Here is an 18,433-nt window from a genome sequence, read left to right as displayed (position 1 = left end):
GACAGTATAAGCCAGAAACTGGGATATCTTTCTTCGTATCAGAGTAAGACATCTGTAGTTCAACAGTCTGCTACACGTCTGCCGTGATGCTAATGTCCATACTAACATGCTAATGATGAAACGTGGCCCCCTGAACCACTTTGCCCTTCCGTCCTCCTCCTGCCCAGTCTCCTCCCCCTCACGCCACACCTTCTTTTTCTTCCTGTTGTTTTTTTCTTTTTAATAAGCAGCTAGCAATTTATGGAGTGCTTACTCTGTGCCAGGCACTGTTATAATCACTTTATACTTATTAACCCATTTAATCCTCGCAAACATATGAGAAGACCCTATTATTATTCCCTTTTTACAGCAGTGAAAACCAGCCCAAACAATTAAGGGTCTTGTCCAAGGCCAGACAGCTTCAAAACTTTCATCAACCTATCTGTATCTCTTTGCTTCTTTTAAATTATTGTCCATTTTAATACTAATTTTTAGAGATACTTTAAATGATTAGTTTCTGCAAGTTCTCGCGTAGAGATATTTTCCTGGAGGCGAGGAGGGAATGCTTAATGGGCGTCTTGAGTTTGGGTGCTCATCTTGTGTAAGGTGGCACCCTCGGATCAAGGATGCTTGTTAGAGACCCTTAGAGAATGTTAAAAGACAAGATCATGTTTCATAAGGCTAAGGCAATGACTGGGGCTAGAATCAGAGCGTGCTGCTAAATGGACACATTTCTTTCCAAGCCCAAACCAGATGTGTTTCAGGAATGGTTAAAGTTCAGGGGTTAGGAACAGGAGAGGGGGAATAGAGATCACCAGACTTCACATTCAGATCCTTTTGGGAATGAGAAAAGAACATAAAACAAAAACAAACCAAGAAAGAAAATCGTGGGCTCTCCCACCACCCCTCCCTGAACACCCAACAGCGAACACCCTTCGTCAAGGATTCTGGTGCTCGGCCTCTCCCAGAGTCCTGGGGACAGCTCTCTTCTGGATAACTTTTACTTGGAACTGAGCCTGTGGTCAACAGGAAAGGCTTTATTTGGAATAAACCTTCATGGAGGGCAGGCGATTGAACTTTGAGTACCAGGTCATTCTCTGAGGGACACATGGGGGTGAGTAGAATATTCTCTGCAATGGAAAATGAGGCAAGTACACAGAGGAGGCCTGGCCTCGCTTCTTCGGTGGTCAAGGGACTTGTGCCTACCACCGGGAAAGCAAGCGCATTTCTGAGCGCTGTAGGGTGCGATGCTTGTTTGTTTGTTTTTTTAAATTCCCTTCCTCTGCAGCCCGGCTTTAATTCTCTGCCTCTACCTTAACGTATTCTCCAGTTTCTTTTGTTTTCTCCTGGATCCTCAAGACTTTTTTTTTTTTTTTTTTTTTTTTTTTAACAAAACGTACAAAAGTATGATCCGTGCTCTCCTCCAGGGCCACCCGCAGTTCACCTGGTGGGAGGCCTTGTGAGTGAAGGTGCTGGTGGGGGTGGGGTGGGGGTGGGGGACAGGGACGACACTGTGCCCTGAGGGGCTGACAGCACCGATAACCCGCTCTTGGCGCGAAGGCGATGCGCAAGGCGAGAGAATAAAATAGCCCACGGGCTGTAGTGGAGTGGGGATGCTACGTGAGGGCTCAGCTGCAGCTTTACGACAGGCAAAGCAGGACGCGCCCTGAAGGTTGGGCAGGGTTGGCCGGGGCCTCCCCGGGTTAATGTGGAATCTACAATGCCAGCCCCGTCTGGGCACCTACGCGAAGGTGTCCACGTTCACCGCAGAGCACACACCCCGCAGCTCAAGGTCCTTATCGCCCAGAGTCAACAGTCGGCGCACTGGGATGGGAGGGACTGGGGAAGCGGGGTCGGTGGGTGAATCCCACCCAGGCCTCAGGGGGTCGGGGAGGAGGGCGCTGCAGACACGCCCCCTCTCCCCAGCAGCTCCGTCTCTGCCCCGCGCTGTCCTAGAAGGCCAGACATTGGCCCGTGGCCACCTGCCAAGTGGGGCCGGGACGCGGGAAGGGGGAAGGGGCCCCGCAGGCGGCCCGAGGGCCCTCAGAGACTGCCGCCGCGGCCACTCCCTTAGACTCTGGACGTGCCGGGACCGGGGGCGCTCTGCCTCCGCCTTATAAGAAGCCCGGCGCCGGGCGGGCAGCGAGGCCAGAGGCGGGCACCGGGCTGGGCCGCGCAGGGGCGCCCCCACCGGCGGCGGGCCCGGCGACATGGGCCGCTACTCGGGCAAGACGTGCCGGCTGCTCTTCATGCTGGTGCTCACCGTCGCCTTCTTCGTGGCCGAGCTGGTCTCGGGCTACCTGGGCAACTCCATCGCGCTGCTGTCCGACTCCTTCAACATGCTGTCCGACCTGATCTCGCTGTGCGTGGGGCTGGGCGCCGGCTACGTGGCGCGGCGACCCCGCGGGGGCCTGGGGGCCACCTACGGCTACGCGCGCGCCGAGGTGCTGGGCGCGCTGAGCAACGCCGTCTTCCTCACGGCGCTCTGCTTCACCATCTCCGTGGAGGCCGTGCTGCGCCTGGCGCGGCCCGAGCGCATCGACGACCCCGAGCTGGTGCTCATCGTGGGCGCGCTGGGGCTGGCCGTCAACGTGCTGGGGCTGCTCATCTTCCAGGACTGCGCCGCCTGGCTCGCCTGCTGGGGCCCCCGCCGCCGCCGCCCGCCGCCGCCGGCCGAGGGCCGCACCCCGCGCGCGATCGGGGCCCCGCGGGGCGCCCCCGGCCCCGGCCAGTCCCCGCGCGGCGCGGCCTCGCCCGACCGGAAGGAGGAGCGGGGGGCGACGGTGTTCTCCAACGTAGCAGGTGCCTTTCGGTTGCATCCTCCGCACCTCTCTGCCTTTCCCTCCTCCCGCGCGTCCCTTCCTCCCTCCGCATTCACGCCCTCTTCTTCTGGCTTGGCTGCGGATGCTGCTTCCATGGTTGTTTTTTTTTTTTTTTTTTTTTTTTTTTTTAATTCCCTTCCTCTGCAGCCCGGCTTTAATTCTCTGCCTCTAACTTATCGTATTCTCCAGTTTCTTTTTCTTTTTTCTTTTTCTCTTTTTTGGCCTCTTTCCCCTTCCCCTTATTCTATCTGCTTTGGAGTATTGATTGTCTTGAAAATCCGTTATCATTGGGCAACAGATAACAGTCCCCAAACCCTGCCCCTTCCTTAGATGCTGTCTGCACTTTGTTTTCTCCCTCCCCTTTTGCCCATCCTTCTGTCCCCCTGGGAGTTACCGGGTTTGGGGATGGGGGTAGGCTCCCAATTGCCTCTTTTTTTTTTTTTTTTTTTAAACTTGAATAGGAGTGTGAATGAAGGCTGATGTCAAGGCCAAAATGTACCATTCTGGTGTGTGTGTGCGTGTGTGTGTGTGGGGCGGGGGGAGAGGTAGGGGGTCTGATGAGCTAGTGGGAGTTTAAAATAACAAAACCTGTTTTTTGAGTCCATTGGTTCTTTTTGTTTGTAGAACTTATACACAACACAAGGTTTCTTCTTTGAATGCAGGTGATTCTCTGAACACCCAGAATGAGCCAGAAGAGACTATGAAAAAGGAGAAAAAGTCGGAAGCCCTGAATATCAGAGGTAGGATTACTTTTGGGTCAAAGGAGTGTGTAGTGCTGTGCCCTTCTTTTCTGTTTGCCTTTTAAGAAGGTGTGTTAGAAAGTAGGCCAGTTGCATGAATAGACTATGACCCTCGTCTCTTGCCTAATCACTGCATTGATTCTGAGGGACACACTGGTCGCTAATGATTTATCTTTGCTCCACTTAGAGCCATGCTAATGCCACCTGCTCCAGAGCCTCGCAGATCAGCGGCATGCTATTACTGTGCTTGATTTTGCCCACCCCCGGCTATTGTTAATGTCAAATGCGACCTATTCCAGTTGAACATATTTTGACAAAGGTGAGAGGAGAGTGGGTGGCTTGCATCCAAGGTGGCATTGCCGAGTGACCCTCAGACCTCATTTATTTCTGCCAGAAATCCGTGTCTGGGACGGGTTTGTTGGCTCAGTTGAATCTCTACTTCCAGGCCCAAAGTGGAGGTTCTGGTGAGGCACGTGGAAGGCACGTTACTAGTCTTCCCTGTACCACGTGCTCAAGGTCACAGGTACTGCTGGGCAAAGGTTAGTCAGGGAGTTCAGGGGTGCATTTCTCACCCAGACGCCAACACTGTATCCAGAATTTCTCTCTTTCACCTTCTTGGGCGGAGAATTGGCTCCAGAGTGATTCGAGAAGCCCCAATCTTGACTTTGAGTATTTCCACGAAGATTATGCAGCCCTTTACTTTCAGATGATTTGGGGAAGCCTGTGATGGGACTTGGTTGGAAATAATATACAGAAAAAGTAATCATCCAGGAGACACTTTCATTTTTGAGAGGCTCCCCTCTATTTTACAAAGTGGTACCCAGAATGGATCTATAAGGAAAATCAGAAAAAAAGCACCCCAAACCCCCAAACAATAGTAACAACCACACATGAGCTCCTAAACATTTCTAAATGAGTCAGTTTTAAAAAATTGAACCGCAACAGGGGAATTTCTAAAGTGCTTGATGGTCAGTCTTTTTGGAAAGAGAGAATCTGTAATGAAAAATCACTATCCTTTATCTTTCTTTAGGTTCGGTTTAAAAAATATATATATTTATATGTACGTACGTACGTATGTATGTATGTATGTATGTATACACATATATATAATATCCATCAAATATATGCTATATATTATATGTCATAGGTTTTTCACAGCACGTTAACTTTTCAAAGCGCAGTGTGTTAATTATTCATGCTTATGTTGCAGAGAAAGAGAACAGGTAGGTGGAAAGATGCCGAAGAATTACGAGCAGGACTGATAGATATCGTAACCTTGTTTGGGAAGCATAATGTATGGGAAACTTGTATAATGTGGCTGATCTTCGGTCTAGAGCTGTTGGAGATCCTGGGTGCAAAGATGTCAGAGGTGACGTGCCTTGCTGTACGTGGCTGAGCCCTGTGGTCCACAAGGACTGTGAGCCTCTAGCCTCTGACAGGGGTGAATGATGCAGTGGCTGAAGGGTTGGGATTTGGGCTTAAGATGCCTCAGTTTGGGGTCTTGACTCCTATTTAAGACTCTGATGTTAGGCAAGTGTTTGGACTTCTCGAAGCCTCCAATTCCCTCATCTTTAAAATGAGGATAGTAATATCTACTTCAGGAGGCTGTTGTGAGATAAAGCACGTGAAGTGCTTGGGCGACGACGCGGGAGGAACAGCAGCCGCCATGTTTGTGGAGTGCATGCTTTGTGCCAGGCCCCGTTCTTGAAGGAGTCACTTGACACTTGTAAGAATCCCACCAGGGGGGAGCTGTTGTCATTCAGGCAGTGGGTGGCGTTGCCAGGCTCACCCCTGCACCTCTTGGGTGAGGGTGAGTGCCCGTCAGTGCCCGTGCTGTGGCTGGCGGGAGACTTTCCATCCTTCAGGCCATGAGGAAGGCTGGCCTCCCCTCGGGCCTGCGTCTGAACCATCTGGAGCCATGATTCGGAGAAGGCAGACAGAATGTGACAGCTGGAAAGGCCTCAGTAGGAATGGACTCTACCCGCGCACTTTATAGATAAGGAAACAGGATCCAGAGAGTCTGGTGACTTCCCAAGTCACCCAGGCTCGAAGCAGAGGCAAGCCTGGCTTCCTGGGCTCCTACTTCACATTTCTGCCCCTTCCAAGTGCCCCACACTGCCTGTACACCCCCACGCCCAGTGGCTTGCTTCACCACCGTAGACGGTCCACTGAGTGGTTACATTTTTCACATTTATTTATTTAAAAAGATTTTTTAATGCTTATTTATTTTTGAGAGAGAAAAGAGAGACAGAACACGAATAGGGAAGGGGCAGAGAGCGAGGGAGACCCAGAATCTGAAGCAGGCTCCGGGCTCTGAGCTGTCAACACAGAGCCTGATGCAGGGCTCGAACTCACAAACTGCAAGATCATGACCTGGGCTGAAGTTGGACACCTAACCCACTGAGCCATGCAGGCACCCCACATTTTTGACCTTTAAACCACTTCCTTACAAACCCCTCCCGCCCAGATCTTCAGGGGAACACCAACTGATGAGGATTCTTGTGAACAAAAATCATTTCTAGATTTTCATGACTGTTTCTCTTATTTAAATGGAGTAAAACAAATGTCTTCTGAGAAACATGCTCCAGCTTCCGCAAAGCACAGTGAAAGCACGATCCTTTAAAAATTCTCATCAGTCGTAGTGGTTGATTTTATTTAATGGGATCAAACGTGATACGTTAAAAAATGTTGTAACAGAGTGTCAGGAAGATTATTAGCTTTTGTATTTCAGTGTAAATATGAATAGATGAACAGCAATCCTAACATCATTTGAAAATAAGTCTCCTTTGATGAGATGTTTCTTTCTAATTGTTTTTCCAGTAAGAAAGACCTCAGGGGTAGAGGAGGGGGCTCCTGGGTGGCTGTCGGTTAAGCATCCGACCATGGATTATGGGAAAGACAAGTTTGAAAGCTATTTTGTATAATTTTTAGGAGCCGATAGTGAAATTTCTTAGAAGGAATACCTGGCATTGAAATGCAAGAGTTATATGAGACAGGATGCATACTGGTTCTCTCGTCAGACTACCCAGACTTCTATCCCCACTCTAACACTTTCTAGTTGTGTGATTTTGGCTAAGTTATGTAGCTACTCCATGCCTCAGTTTCCTCATTTGTAAAATGGAGAGAATAACCACTTAAGAGAGTCCTTAAATGGACTTAATATGTAAAGATGTGTAATATACTTACAATAGCATCTGATGCATACATGTTAGCCAGCATCACAATTATTATTAAGTAAAAGACAGAAGTTACTCTATGTCACGGGAGTTATGACTGACCAACCAGAAAGTAGTGTTTTATTGAGTGCGTACATGGTATGCCTCTAGGGCTCGAACCCACGAACCACGAGAACTTGACTTGAGCTGAAGTCAGATGCTCAACTGACTGAGTCATCCAGGTGCCCCTTTTTTATTTTTTACTTTAATTTTTTTTTATTTTTTATTTTTTTAGATGCCCCTTTTTAAAAAAAAATTTTTAAGTTTATTTTGAGAGAGACAGAGACAGCACGCGTGGGGAAGGGGCAGAAAGAGAGGAAGGGAGAGAATCCCAAGCAGGAACCATGCTGTCAGCACAGAGCCCGATGCAGGGCTTGAACCATGAAGCTAAGAGATCATGACCTGAGGTGAATCCAAGAGTCTGGTGCTTAACCGACTGAGCCACCCAGGTGCCCTTGCTGCAGTGTCTTCCTAAGGATCTCCTGAACCAGATCCAGTTTGAATGACCCTGGCTAAGTGAGCAGTAGGCAAAGTCGTGTAGGGAAGGGAGAAAATGGATGAAGGGAGAGGCAAGACAAGGAATAAAAGGAACCATTTTCGTGATATATCTTTGTTCCCTTTCCTCTTAAAAATGTTTAAAACAATTTAAATCACAGATACTTGTCTGAAAGAACAAGAAACCATTTGCACAGCCTCTGTTAGCCAGCTCGGTGCCTTCTGATGGGTGACCGATGGCCATGATGTAGCACTATGAACAAGCACAGTCCCTCTCCCCCTCTCCCCAGATGTGTGTGCGGCTCAGAATCTTCCTAGGCTGTTCCAGGTTCTCTGGGTCCTGGGATGGTGGCCTAGGGTTTTGTTTTCTGTGAAGTAGTTGCCCTTCCTTTCTTTTTTTTTCCATTCAAACCCATCCTGCTGTTCTAACCAAAAAGAAAACAAATAGCAACTGGTATTCATAGACTTGGGAACCCAGGTCCCTGCGTGTCACATGGCCCCCAAATTTGGATCTGTGCTTCATTGGTCTTTCTTTCTTCCTGGCAGGTGTCCTTTTGCATGTGATGGGCGATGCCCTGGGGTCAGTGGTTGTGGTGGTCACGGCCATCATATTCTACGTGCGTCCCCTGAAAGGCGAGGACCCATGTAACTGGCAGTGCTACATAGACCCCAGCCTGACCGTCATCATGGTCGCCATCATTTTGTCATCTGCCTTCCCACTCATCAAGGAGACTGCTGCCATTCTGCTGCAGATGGTCCCCAAAGGAGTCAACATGGAGGAGCTGAGTAAGTCAGATGATTCTTATCTAGAACCATGCCCATTTGATGTTCTTCAGGCCAAAGGGCCAGCATTATTTCAGAGCAGTGTTTGATTTATGTATCCTGAAATACTTCAAATCACCAAGCAATAGAGACATCCATCATATGTTTTGTAGCCTAGTAAGATGACTCACAGCTCCAAGAACCAAAGGTCCTTTACGACTCATGGCGCTCTGACTCAGCTGCAAGTTTTTGAGAATATGGTGCTTGGGCAGTAACTATTCCTCAGCTTTTACCTTCATGTCAAAGATTTAATGCAAAGAAGGCTACCCTGCCAAGAACTTGATTTTTACTCTCCTTATTCTGAAAACATAAATCATTCCTTTATATTCTAGATCTTGCATTCTATTTAATTGATTTTTATGGGCATGCAAGTCACCGGGTCTCTTATAACACTGTAAAAAGGATCGTAGTTCGTGTTTTAACCTGAATTCATGACCTCGTTCAGTAATGAAATCTGTTTCTTTGCTTTGCTCAAACAGAAGGTCAAACTCTCCTCTTAGTTATGTGTATCTGAGGATACGTATTTTAAAGACTTGGCAGAATTTCTAAATGGGAACTATCCAGATGTTGGTGAGAAACTGAATTTGCAACTTCATCTCTAGTGTTTCTAAACGGAGGTTATGTTTTTGTAAAAAAACGTTTTTCGTGCATATTTGTGTTTTACACTCACTGCCCCACCAGTGAGCCCGTAAACTTGAGATAGAGCCCAGGCCTCTTAGAAGACCTTACTTCATGAGAAGCTCCTGAAATGAGGTTTGAATGGGTCTTAATACATTTTATGGCCATGGCTAGGCTTTCCTCTATGAAGGAAGGTGTGATTTACAGTGTGACTGATGAGGGCCATAGCCCTGCCAAACCCACGTTTAATAGCGTGTGTTGGGACCAGTTGGTTGTGCCATTGCTAATAGCTGGAGCTTCTCCTGCAGTCTTTTCTCCTGGATGTTCTTTCTGCCTTTGGGGGCCTCTTTGGCACTATTGTTGGTTTAGAATCTCAGAGTTGGTAGGTGCGGTCAACTCTCTGGCTGCTTTACTGCAGAATTAAAATAGTCAGGCTTCAATTCCTGCAACCTACTATTTGCCCGATGCCGCAGGCAGAGGAGGTAGGAGATGGGGAAGGAGATATCCAGGCACAGATACACAGCATCGTCTCTACTTTCTAGAAGCTTGTTTTCTAGTTGAAGAAAAAGATACACATCTTTTGTGATATCTAGTGATATTTGTGATATATAGATATATAATATATAGATATAGATAGATATAGATATAGATATATATAATGATATATATATATATATATATATTTTTTTTTTTTTTTAAACACATTTTTAAAAATTAGATAGTAATGGGATGCCTGGGTGGCTCAATCAATTGAGCATCTGATTTCAGCTCAGGTCATGATCTCACAGTTCGTGAGTTCGACCCCTGCATTGGGCTCTCTGCTGTCAGGACAGGGCATGCTTCGGATCTCTGTCTCTTCCCTTCTTGGCACTTCCCCTGCTCATGCCCTCTCTCTCAAAAATAAATAACATATTTAAAAAAAAATTGAAAAATATAGTAATAACAATAACACACTTGTAAGGCACTTATTACATGTTAGGTAATGTTATAAGTGCTTTATATTCACTCATTTTAATTCTTCTTTTTTTTTAATGTTTATTTATTTTTGAGACAGAGAGAGACAGAGCATGAACGGGGAAGGGTCAGAGAGAGAGGGAGACACAGAATCTGAAGCAGGCTCCAGGCTCTGAGCTGTCACCACAGAGCCCGACGCGGGGCTCGAACTCACGGACTGTGAGATCATGACCCGAGCCAAAGTTGGGCGCTTAACCGACTGAGCCACCCAGGCGCCCCCATTTTAATTCTTAAAGTAAACCTATGCGGTTCTATCATTATTATTCCTAATTTATAGATAAGGACATTGAGGCACTGGGGGCTAGGTAAATTACCCAAGGTCATGACTACACTGGGATTCAAACCCTAGCTGGCTACAGGGTCTTTGCTCATAATCCGTCTTCAAAACCATTTCTCTGTATACGTGCTCATTTGAGAAAGCATGGAAAATATGGAAGAGCCTAAGTATGAAACTAGAAATCTCTCGTAATCCTGCTACCCAGAATTTGCCACTTTTAATATCTTGTATCAATCATTCAATAAAACAAGCCTTTATCTGCATAAGATTTTTGTGTGTGGGGTGTCACCTGGGTGGCTCAGTTAAGCGTTCGATTCTTGATTTCAGCTTGGGTCTTGATCTCTGGGTCATTAGTTCAAGCCCCGCACTGGGTTCTGTGCTAGCTGTGAAGCTTACTTCCTGTTTAAAAAAATTGTGTGTGTGTGTGTGTGTGTGTGTGTGTGTGTGTGTGTATACACACTGATGTTTGTGAAAGAAAGAAAGAAAGAAAGAAAAAAAGAAAGAAAGAAAGAAAGAAAGAAGAAATATCATGCCATATGCACAGTAAAACTATTTGTTTTTTTCACTTACAGATAGCTTATATGCCTTTTCTCATATCCTTAAATATGCAACTTACTTGTTAATGGCTGTATCATATTCTATATAATCGATTTAACTCTTCCCTTGTTTCCATTTCTTCATTAATGCAAAGAGCATCGCTCAACTCATTTTTGTGCGTCAACATTTGGGTATTTCCCTTTAGGTTAAATTCCTGGCACCAGGGATGCTGGTAAAAGCTTTTGGTCCCTATTGCCAGGTTCTCCCCTTTCAGAAAGGCATCCTGCTTCACGCTCCCCACACAGCCCCTGTGGGTGTCTATTCCCTTGTAAACTCAACAACCTTGGGGATTTGGGGGGTTGTTGTTAAACTTACTTTCTTGAATCACCTCTTATGGGCTGATGAGGGATGGTACAGGGATTCTGAATGGAGAAAGAAGATTGCTAGAAAACGTACCCGTACAGGTACAGCTCTTTTTCTTCGTGTTTTTGAAATACATCGGGGTGGTGAGAATGCTTCCAGGGCCCACGTCCCTCCTGTGGTGGGTGCCATGCATGTTTCCACTACAGCACGCGCCTTAGTGTTTGTCTGCTGTCCTCTGTTCTAGTGAGTAAACTCTCGGCCGTGCCCGGGATTAGCAGTGTACATGAAGTGCACATCTGGGAACTTATAAGCGGAAAGATCATCGCCACCCTGCACATCAAGTATCGGAAGGACAGGGGCTATCAGGAGGCCAGTATGAAAATTCGAGAAATCTTCCACCATGCGGGAATCCACAATGTGACCATCCAGTTTGAGCATGTGGACTTGAAGGAGACCATGGAGCAGAAGGATCTGCTGTTGCTCTGTAGTTCACCCTGCATCTCCAAGGGCTGTGAGAAACAGCTGTGCTGCCCGCCCGGGGCCCTGCCTCTGGCCCATGTCAATGGCTGCGCAGAGCACAATGGCTGTCCCCCTCTGGACACGTACCCAAGTGATGGTCTCCGTGGACAAGTAACAAGAGAAGTGGCTATTGAAGTATCTTTGGACAGCTGTCTGAGTGACCACGGACAAGCTCTGGGCAACACTCAGGAGGACCAACATTATGTCAACAGCACACATTTTTAATCTTGTCCTGACGTACACAGACAGTATAGACGAGGTGTTCGGGCTTGTGGAAGGACCTCTGTGGGCTGTAGGCACTGGTCAAATTCATGGTGTGCACGCTGTGTGTTCATCAACGGGCTGGTGGTTTGGGATGTTAATTGCCTGTGTCTGTTAATTTTTATGTGACTGTGAACTCCTTTACGTCGTCCTGGGTATCTCATGCTGCTCTTCAACAAACTCACTGTTTTAGTTTGAACATTTATTTCAAAAAGCAAACCATGCCAGCATACGTATCAGGGACATTGAAGGCTGGGACTCAATGGCTGTGGACACAGGATTCAAAGTAGTTTTTGTTTTAAAGTGATTCGATTTTGTGGCTGACTCTCGGGTGAGCTCATAGCCAAGTACATCGAAAAAACTAAAGAACCATGTTAGCTAATGTTTTTTTCATTCCATTATAAGATCATAAAAGAGGAAGGTTGGGTAGTCCTGTCACTGCAGAATTTTTGTTCTTTGACTTGTTTTCAAATAAATGCAAAATGAATACCTATTAAAGTAGAAAATAGTCTCAGAACATCAAAGGAAGGAGAGATTATTGGGGGAAGACAGGAAGAAAATGCCTCCTGACTACCTCTTCATTTTGCAGGGTGGAGAGAAAACTAGTGTTTACTTTCTGCTGTGAACTGAACTACAACTATAGGGTGCTTCAAATGTTTAATACACAAATGCTTTTTTTTTTTTTCACTTGGAAGTGTGGGAATATTTCTACTTCCTGAAGTATGACACAATACTTACATTCTGTCTTGTAGAATCAGTCCAGTTGGGATTGTTTTCATTTATTGCTTAATGACTTATTTGTCCAAATTTCCTTTGAGTCTTCTTTTATATGATCATGTGGATATATGTAGCATTTATCAGGAGAAAATGGGTATTTCTGGGAGAGAATAATATATGACACTGAGTATTCCTTCCTGCCAAAAATAAGCTGGATTGACTTTTCTTCCATTAGACATATTTTAAAGTATTTAGTATAGTTGCCAACTAGTAACTTCATGGAAAAGTCTATGTGTAAAGAGACCCCGATGGGTTGCAAAATTGACTGACAGCGATCATCTCTTAGGCTCTAGACACAGAGTCCTGTTGTAAATCTGTGCGGTACTCAAACAGAAATCCTGGGTTGGTAACGCGAAAAGCACCCACGTTTTTCAGCATTAATGCCGTTTAAACAAATGTCTTAGTGTTCGTTCTAAGGCTGAAATAAGTAAGCATCTGTGATCAGTAGGATAAGAATTTTTTTTCATTCCTTGAAAATTTATTATCTGAGTTTAAATTGGCCATGAATTAGTCGAATACGTTTTTGTCCCTAGGAGTTTGTTGGACTAGTCTATAGATAGTGTATAGCCAAAAGAGGGGTAAAATATAAGACAACATTTTTATCTTTAATCTTAAAAGTATGGCATGCACTCACAAAAAAACCGGGGGATTCTCTTTGAAACTCACCACGGTGATAAGTGGACCAAAATCTAGACAGATGTTGGTTGAGATGCCTTGACTGGAGCCAAAGAGGAAGTCTGGCCCTCACTTCCAATTGGTTCCCATCATTCTGCTTTTTATTAGAAGGAAAAGATGATAATTTTCTAGTTTCTCTGCCCCTGGCTAAAGAAATGCAGACTAGTTTACATCCAGATAATGTTCTCTACTCTCTAAAGTATTTTTTAGGAAAGGAAAAGGCACTAAATTTAAATGTAACAAATTTACCACAGAGGTAGCTTGACGACCACTTAATCACATACCGCATTATGGAGTAGAGTCATTGTGAAATAATCCTTTTTAAGACAGCTAGAGTACATTTAATGAGTTCAAACAAGCTCATTCAGTGCAATATTTTTGTATGGGATAAGTGGTTTCCTCTGTCATCTCAGGCAGTCATCGTGACATCCTCTGTCATCATGATGCCTGCAGTACGATATTTTTACTTGAGTTTTACTCTTTCTTTAGTTGTCCTGCATTTTAAGTCTCCCAAGGAAATGCAGGAACTTTCTTCTCGTTGAGTCAGTCTTGCCTGGTGGCTCTAGGGCCTGCTGAACAGTGGCTTTACCCAACACTGTTTTCCTCTGGGATTAGAAAAATGCTGTCATTTCACTTTCTAGTGTTCCTGTGTGCTTAGGTTCATTCCAAAAATCTTTCCTTCTTTTTTTTTTTTTTTTTTTGAAATGAAAATAATTTTTTAAAAGTCTAGGGCGTCCTCTGTGGGTCTCCAGGCATTGCTACATCCCCTGGGGGCAAATTTGTCTCTATTTCTGAGTTACTGACTTAAACTAAGGGTAGGTGAGAGTTATTGCTGACAAAAGTCCTTCGAGAGCCCTGTATTCATTTTAATAGTATCAGTTCTGCAGAATTCATTCTTTAAAAAATGAACTTTAGGCTGGGTGTCTCAGTTGGTTAAGCGTCCAACTCTTGATTTCAGCTCAGGTCATGATCCCATGGTTCTTGAGTTCGAGCCCTGCATTGGGCTCTGTGCTGACAGTGTGGGGCCTGCTTAGGATTCTCTTTCCCTCTCTTTCTCCCTGCCCCTCCCCTGTTCATGCTATCTCTCTCTCTCAAAATAAATAAACTTAAAAAAATATTTTTCAAAGTGAGATCAAACTGCTCATCAAAATTACAGTTATCTCTACATAGAAATTTTGAACATTTAAAAAGATATAGCTTGGGGATATTTAAAAAGATATAGCTTACAAATCTGATTATACAGATCAGTCAATATAACCGTGAATGAAATGAAGAAAAAAGCATTTGCTGCCACTATTCTGTCATGACCTCTTCAACTCATGAATGTCTTCAGTTTGACGATGGAACTACAAAAGGAGACCAGAAAATACTGGTATGATTGATTCTTGGGGCTAAGGTGTTTAATTCTCTATCAGTTTTAAACTTGATGATGTGTCTTTTATTGGTTCTAGGACAAGCAGTTCATCTTGGTGCTAAGGACAAGTTCAGATGTTAAAAAAAAAAATCTGTATTATTTGTGGTTAACTGAGTCCTTTGCCAAATCCTACCGCATTTTTTTCCCAGGAGGACAAAATATATTTCCTGCTTTTAAATGTACCTTTACACCGTTACAGTTAAAGACTACAAAAAAAGACTGTGCCAGAAAAATAATGAGGAAACATGACCTGATTTGGGTTTTGAATTTAGACTGAATAATGATTATGCCTGTTTTGTAACTCTGCTGTTCACCTGATCGTTTGTTACTTATTTGTGCTTCTGAGTGTATTTGCACGTGAGTCGTCGCAGGTAGGAATGAAGTTATTGAATCGGGAAACCGTGGCGCAAATGGAAATTGCATCAGACCCTAATCCTCACCGTAATCTAAATGTTCTTATGAATTTGGAGATTAGCTAATGCATTATGTGTCATGTTCAGGAGCGTCTCTTCTCAGGTGTTTTATTCTGGACCTTTTTGTTTACATGGAACGTTTTTGAATATCGCTGAATGGATCAATATTGCTGGATGTCTCCTCTTGGTACAAAGGCAGGTCAGAGGCGATGAGCCTGCTGTCTAGCGGGGATAATCCAGGAAGGATGATGGTTTTCGAGGGAGAGTGACCCTTCCAGGAGGTCCGAAGTTATGTTACAGTATTATGGAGTTTTGTTGCTTGAAGTCTTCCTTCTGTCCTCACAGGCGATTTTGCCAAAGTGTAATTGTCACATTTGTGGGAACTATTCAGACTTGAAGATGTCAAGTTTAAATAGCGCATTACTAATTGCACGTGAACTCCCCCAGCAGTGTATGCACATACACATACCTGTAAAAGCGAAAGATGTTCAATGGTGCTGCAAATAAATAAACAACAACAACACATGACTGAGATGTTTGTGGAAATCAAATGGAAAGCTCAGAGTGGTTGAACTCATTTGTTTTTGTCCCTGAGTCTAGTTGGTTTATCACTCAGTAACACTTCAGATGGGTTTTAGCAAAGTGGGACTACTTCTGCATCCTTATTTTGTGGTTTCTTCATACCCCTCTGCCACTGTCCACCACCAAAAATGACCCAAAGTGACCCAGCTGCCTACTTACTGCAGCCTGGACTGATCTGGTTTTCTAGGGGGGCTTCCTGGGGGCGGGGCTACCCAATAGGACTTGTGCAGGAGGGGAGCTCCTGGGGGTTAGGGAATGGTGGAGAGGCTGGGCTTGTTTTGGAGAAGTCCTATAGATGTGGGGAACTCTCCAAAGAGCTGACTGTCACCTTTATGAATATTGAGTGAGGGGGACAGTCTTCCAGTTCTTCCAGTTGCTTTTTATTTAATCTGATAAGCTGATAACCAGCATACCCTTACTGGAAACTGTGCGAGGGGTTCTTGCCTCCAGGGGGTTTGTAGTCTACACTGGAAGCTAAGTAAGGCAGTACAACTTTGGGGGAGGTTAAGGAGACCTACTTACAGCCTGGTGTGGGTGGGGGGGTGGATCTTGTGCTGAATGGTTCTGGTGCTCAGGGGTGCACATGCCAAGCCCTGGGCAGCATTTGAAATGAGACGGAGGTATATGTTTCGTGACCATCAACTCTGTCAGCACGAAGAGTCTGCAGTAGGGACAGAGGGCTGAGCTCAGGGCTCAGACTACAGAATGTCTGACTACTCCATCTAGTGGGGAACCCTGCCTCCTCGGTGTCTCCCGCTGCTCCCTTTTTCTCCATAGCACTGTCACTTTGTAACATTCTATTATACATTTACTTCTTTATTTCCTGTCTGTCCCACTAGCATAAGGCTGTGTATGATCCACAGCTGTGTTCTTCAGCCCCTATCCCGTGCTTGAAACAGTGCCACGGGACCTGGCACCAATAAATATTTATTGAATGAATGAATAAATGAATAAACACATGAATGAACGAAGAGGTTCAACTCTTGGTGTTACCAGTTACAGGATTTGGACAGATCATTTAACTCCATTGCACTTTTTTTTTTTTTTTTTTAAATGATGGTCTGTGTTCCCCTTCTTGGGGGTTTGTTGTAGGAATCCTTAGGAAACAGGAGAGCAGAGCTAAACGTCAATTGATTTTGTTCTCTTACACTTTCCAGCGGGCATTCACACTCTTCCTGTTCTTCTCCTGCCTCCTCCCATCTCTGTAATTCCATTTTGCCAGTTAGCCACCGGTTAAAGCTAACTAGCCTTAAAGCTAACTAGGTACAATCAACCTGGGTGAGGGTGAAGAGGAAAGGCTTCACAGGAGACTTGGCACTGAAACTGGCCTTGGAGTAGTGCCATGGGTGGAGAAAGAGGGAAAGGACAATCCGCCCTGAAAGCTTAGATTTCATTCTTCTAGTTGGCCCCAAAGCTTCTGTATGTGTGCGTGGCGGGGGGTGGTGGTGGTGGGGCGATTGGGGAACACCGGGATTAGAATATTCACGGGGCCCGGTTTTATCCAAACGCCCTCCCCCGCAAACTTTGTGTTGCTTTGTTGTTCTGTGTTTGGAGCTTCTGCCTTCTCATCTCCTGTCCTGCCGGGAGTCCTGAGCTCCACTAGCTGTGCACGTCCTCTGGGTCTGCAGATGCTCCCAGTTCCCAGGGAGTTTCTCCCACTTCTCCCCTCAGCTTTGCTCGCTGCGTTTCTGCTCGGACCTTGCTGCCGTGTTTAATGCTGCCTTCCTCTCACTCATCCTGGGTCTAACTAGTCGTCGTGCTCAGTGAACGTTTCCTTCAAGGACTCGATGTCAGTCCCCGCTTCTCTGTTCCTGTCCCCATCTCTCGGGTTCGGCTGGATCACCTCACGTCTGTGCTGTAGCAGAGGCCTTTCCACCAGCCCCTCCGCACTTGCAAACTTCTTGTCAACCCTCCTGCTTCCCTCTGCTCCGGGAGGAAGGACAGAGTCAGCCTGTCACTGAAGCTCCTTCACCCGCCTGGCCCTCAAACCTTATCTTCTCCAGCACAAGGAAACCCACGGAAGTTAGACGAGCAGACGGTGTGAGGACGGTGGCTGTGTAGACTAGTAAATAGAGGGTTGTGGGAGTCGGGGGGGTGAATATCATCATACCTATTCCTTTCATGCTCAAAAGACATTTTACTTTTTCGAGTTTTAACTTGCAGTCACTAAGTTACTTCCTTTCTGGTCTCTCTCTCTCTCTCTCTCTCTCTCTGTTTTATTGCCAATTTCTTCCTTTTCTGTGTTAGTGTCTCACTTTGCCACACAGGGTGATTTCCTGTGGATGACAGACTACAACCCTTATGTGCCTGGGGTCCTGATTCAGGAGCACACTCGGAAATGGACGTGTCCTGTGCCTGGAAGCACAACCGTGATTTTCTCATCTTTTTGTGAAGCAAAAGGATAACAGACTCTCTGTCGCCTCATAGTTTCAACCACATGGTCACAAATACGGCTGTGCCATAACACTGAGCTCCAATATGGAGTAAAAATATCTGATTGGGGCGCCTGGGTGGCTCAGTCGGTTAGGCGTCCGACTTCAGCCCAGGTCATGATCTCACAGCCCGTGAGTTTGAGCCCCGCGTCGGGCTCTGTGCTGACAGCTCGGAGCCTGGAGCCTGCTTCAGATTCTGTGTCTCCCTTTCTCTCTGCCCCTCCCCTGCTCATGCTCTGTCTCTATCTCAAAAATAAATAAAACCTTAAAAAAAAAATATCAGGCACATCACACCGGTTCTTTTAGGCTTGGAGATGCAGGAGGAAATTGGCTGGTGGTATTGTTGCCTGCATTGTTTCAGGGGAGGGAGGGGATGGGGGGCGGGGAGCAAATTCTCAGAGTGGCCGTGTTGATATAGGCTTGTAGTGGGGACGATGATAACCAGGTCTCCTATCTGCCCCAGGAAGCTGGACCCTGT

The 18,433-nt window shown here is 45.8% G+C and overlaps 1 protein-coding gene across 4 annotated transcripts in view; it reads left to right on the top strand.

Moving 5' to 3' along the window:
• Positions 1-14,319, top strand: part of SLC30A10 (solute carrier family 30 member 10) — a 42,602-nt gene extending 28,283 nt beyond the window's left edge. For 2 of the 4 annotated variants that reach the window (XM_060644385.3, XM_060644382.3), the window contains 3 exons: positions 3,464-3,541; positions 7,798-8,037; positions 11,127-14,319. In XM_060644385.3, the coding sequence (XP_060500368.2) occupies positions 3,502-3,541; positions 7,798-8,037; positions 11,127-11,626 (780 nt within the window). In that variant the 5' untranslated portion in view covers positions 3,464-3,501 and the 3' untranslated portion in view covers positions 11,627-14,319. The other 2 variants (XM_060644381.3, XM_060644387.3) reach the window with 2 other exon arrangements.
• The last annotated feature ends 4,114 nt before the right edge of the window (positions 14,320-18,433 follow it).

The sequence above is a fragment of the Panthera onca genome, chromosome F1, assembly GCF_046562875.1.
Source record: "Panthera onca isolate mPanOnc1 chromosome F1, mPanOnc1 haplotype 2, whole genome shotgun sequence".
Taxonomy (NCBI): domain Eukaryota; kingdom Metazoa; phylum Chordata; class Mammalia; order Carnivora; family Felidae; genus Panthera; species Panthera onca.
The sequence above is the reverse complement of the archived record's forward strand: the minus strand, read 5'-3'. Positions and strand labels throughout refer to the sequence as shown.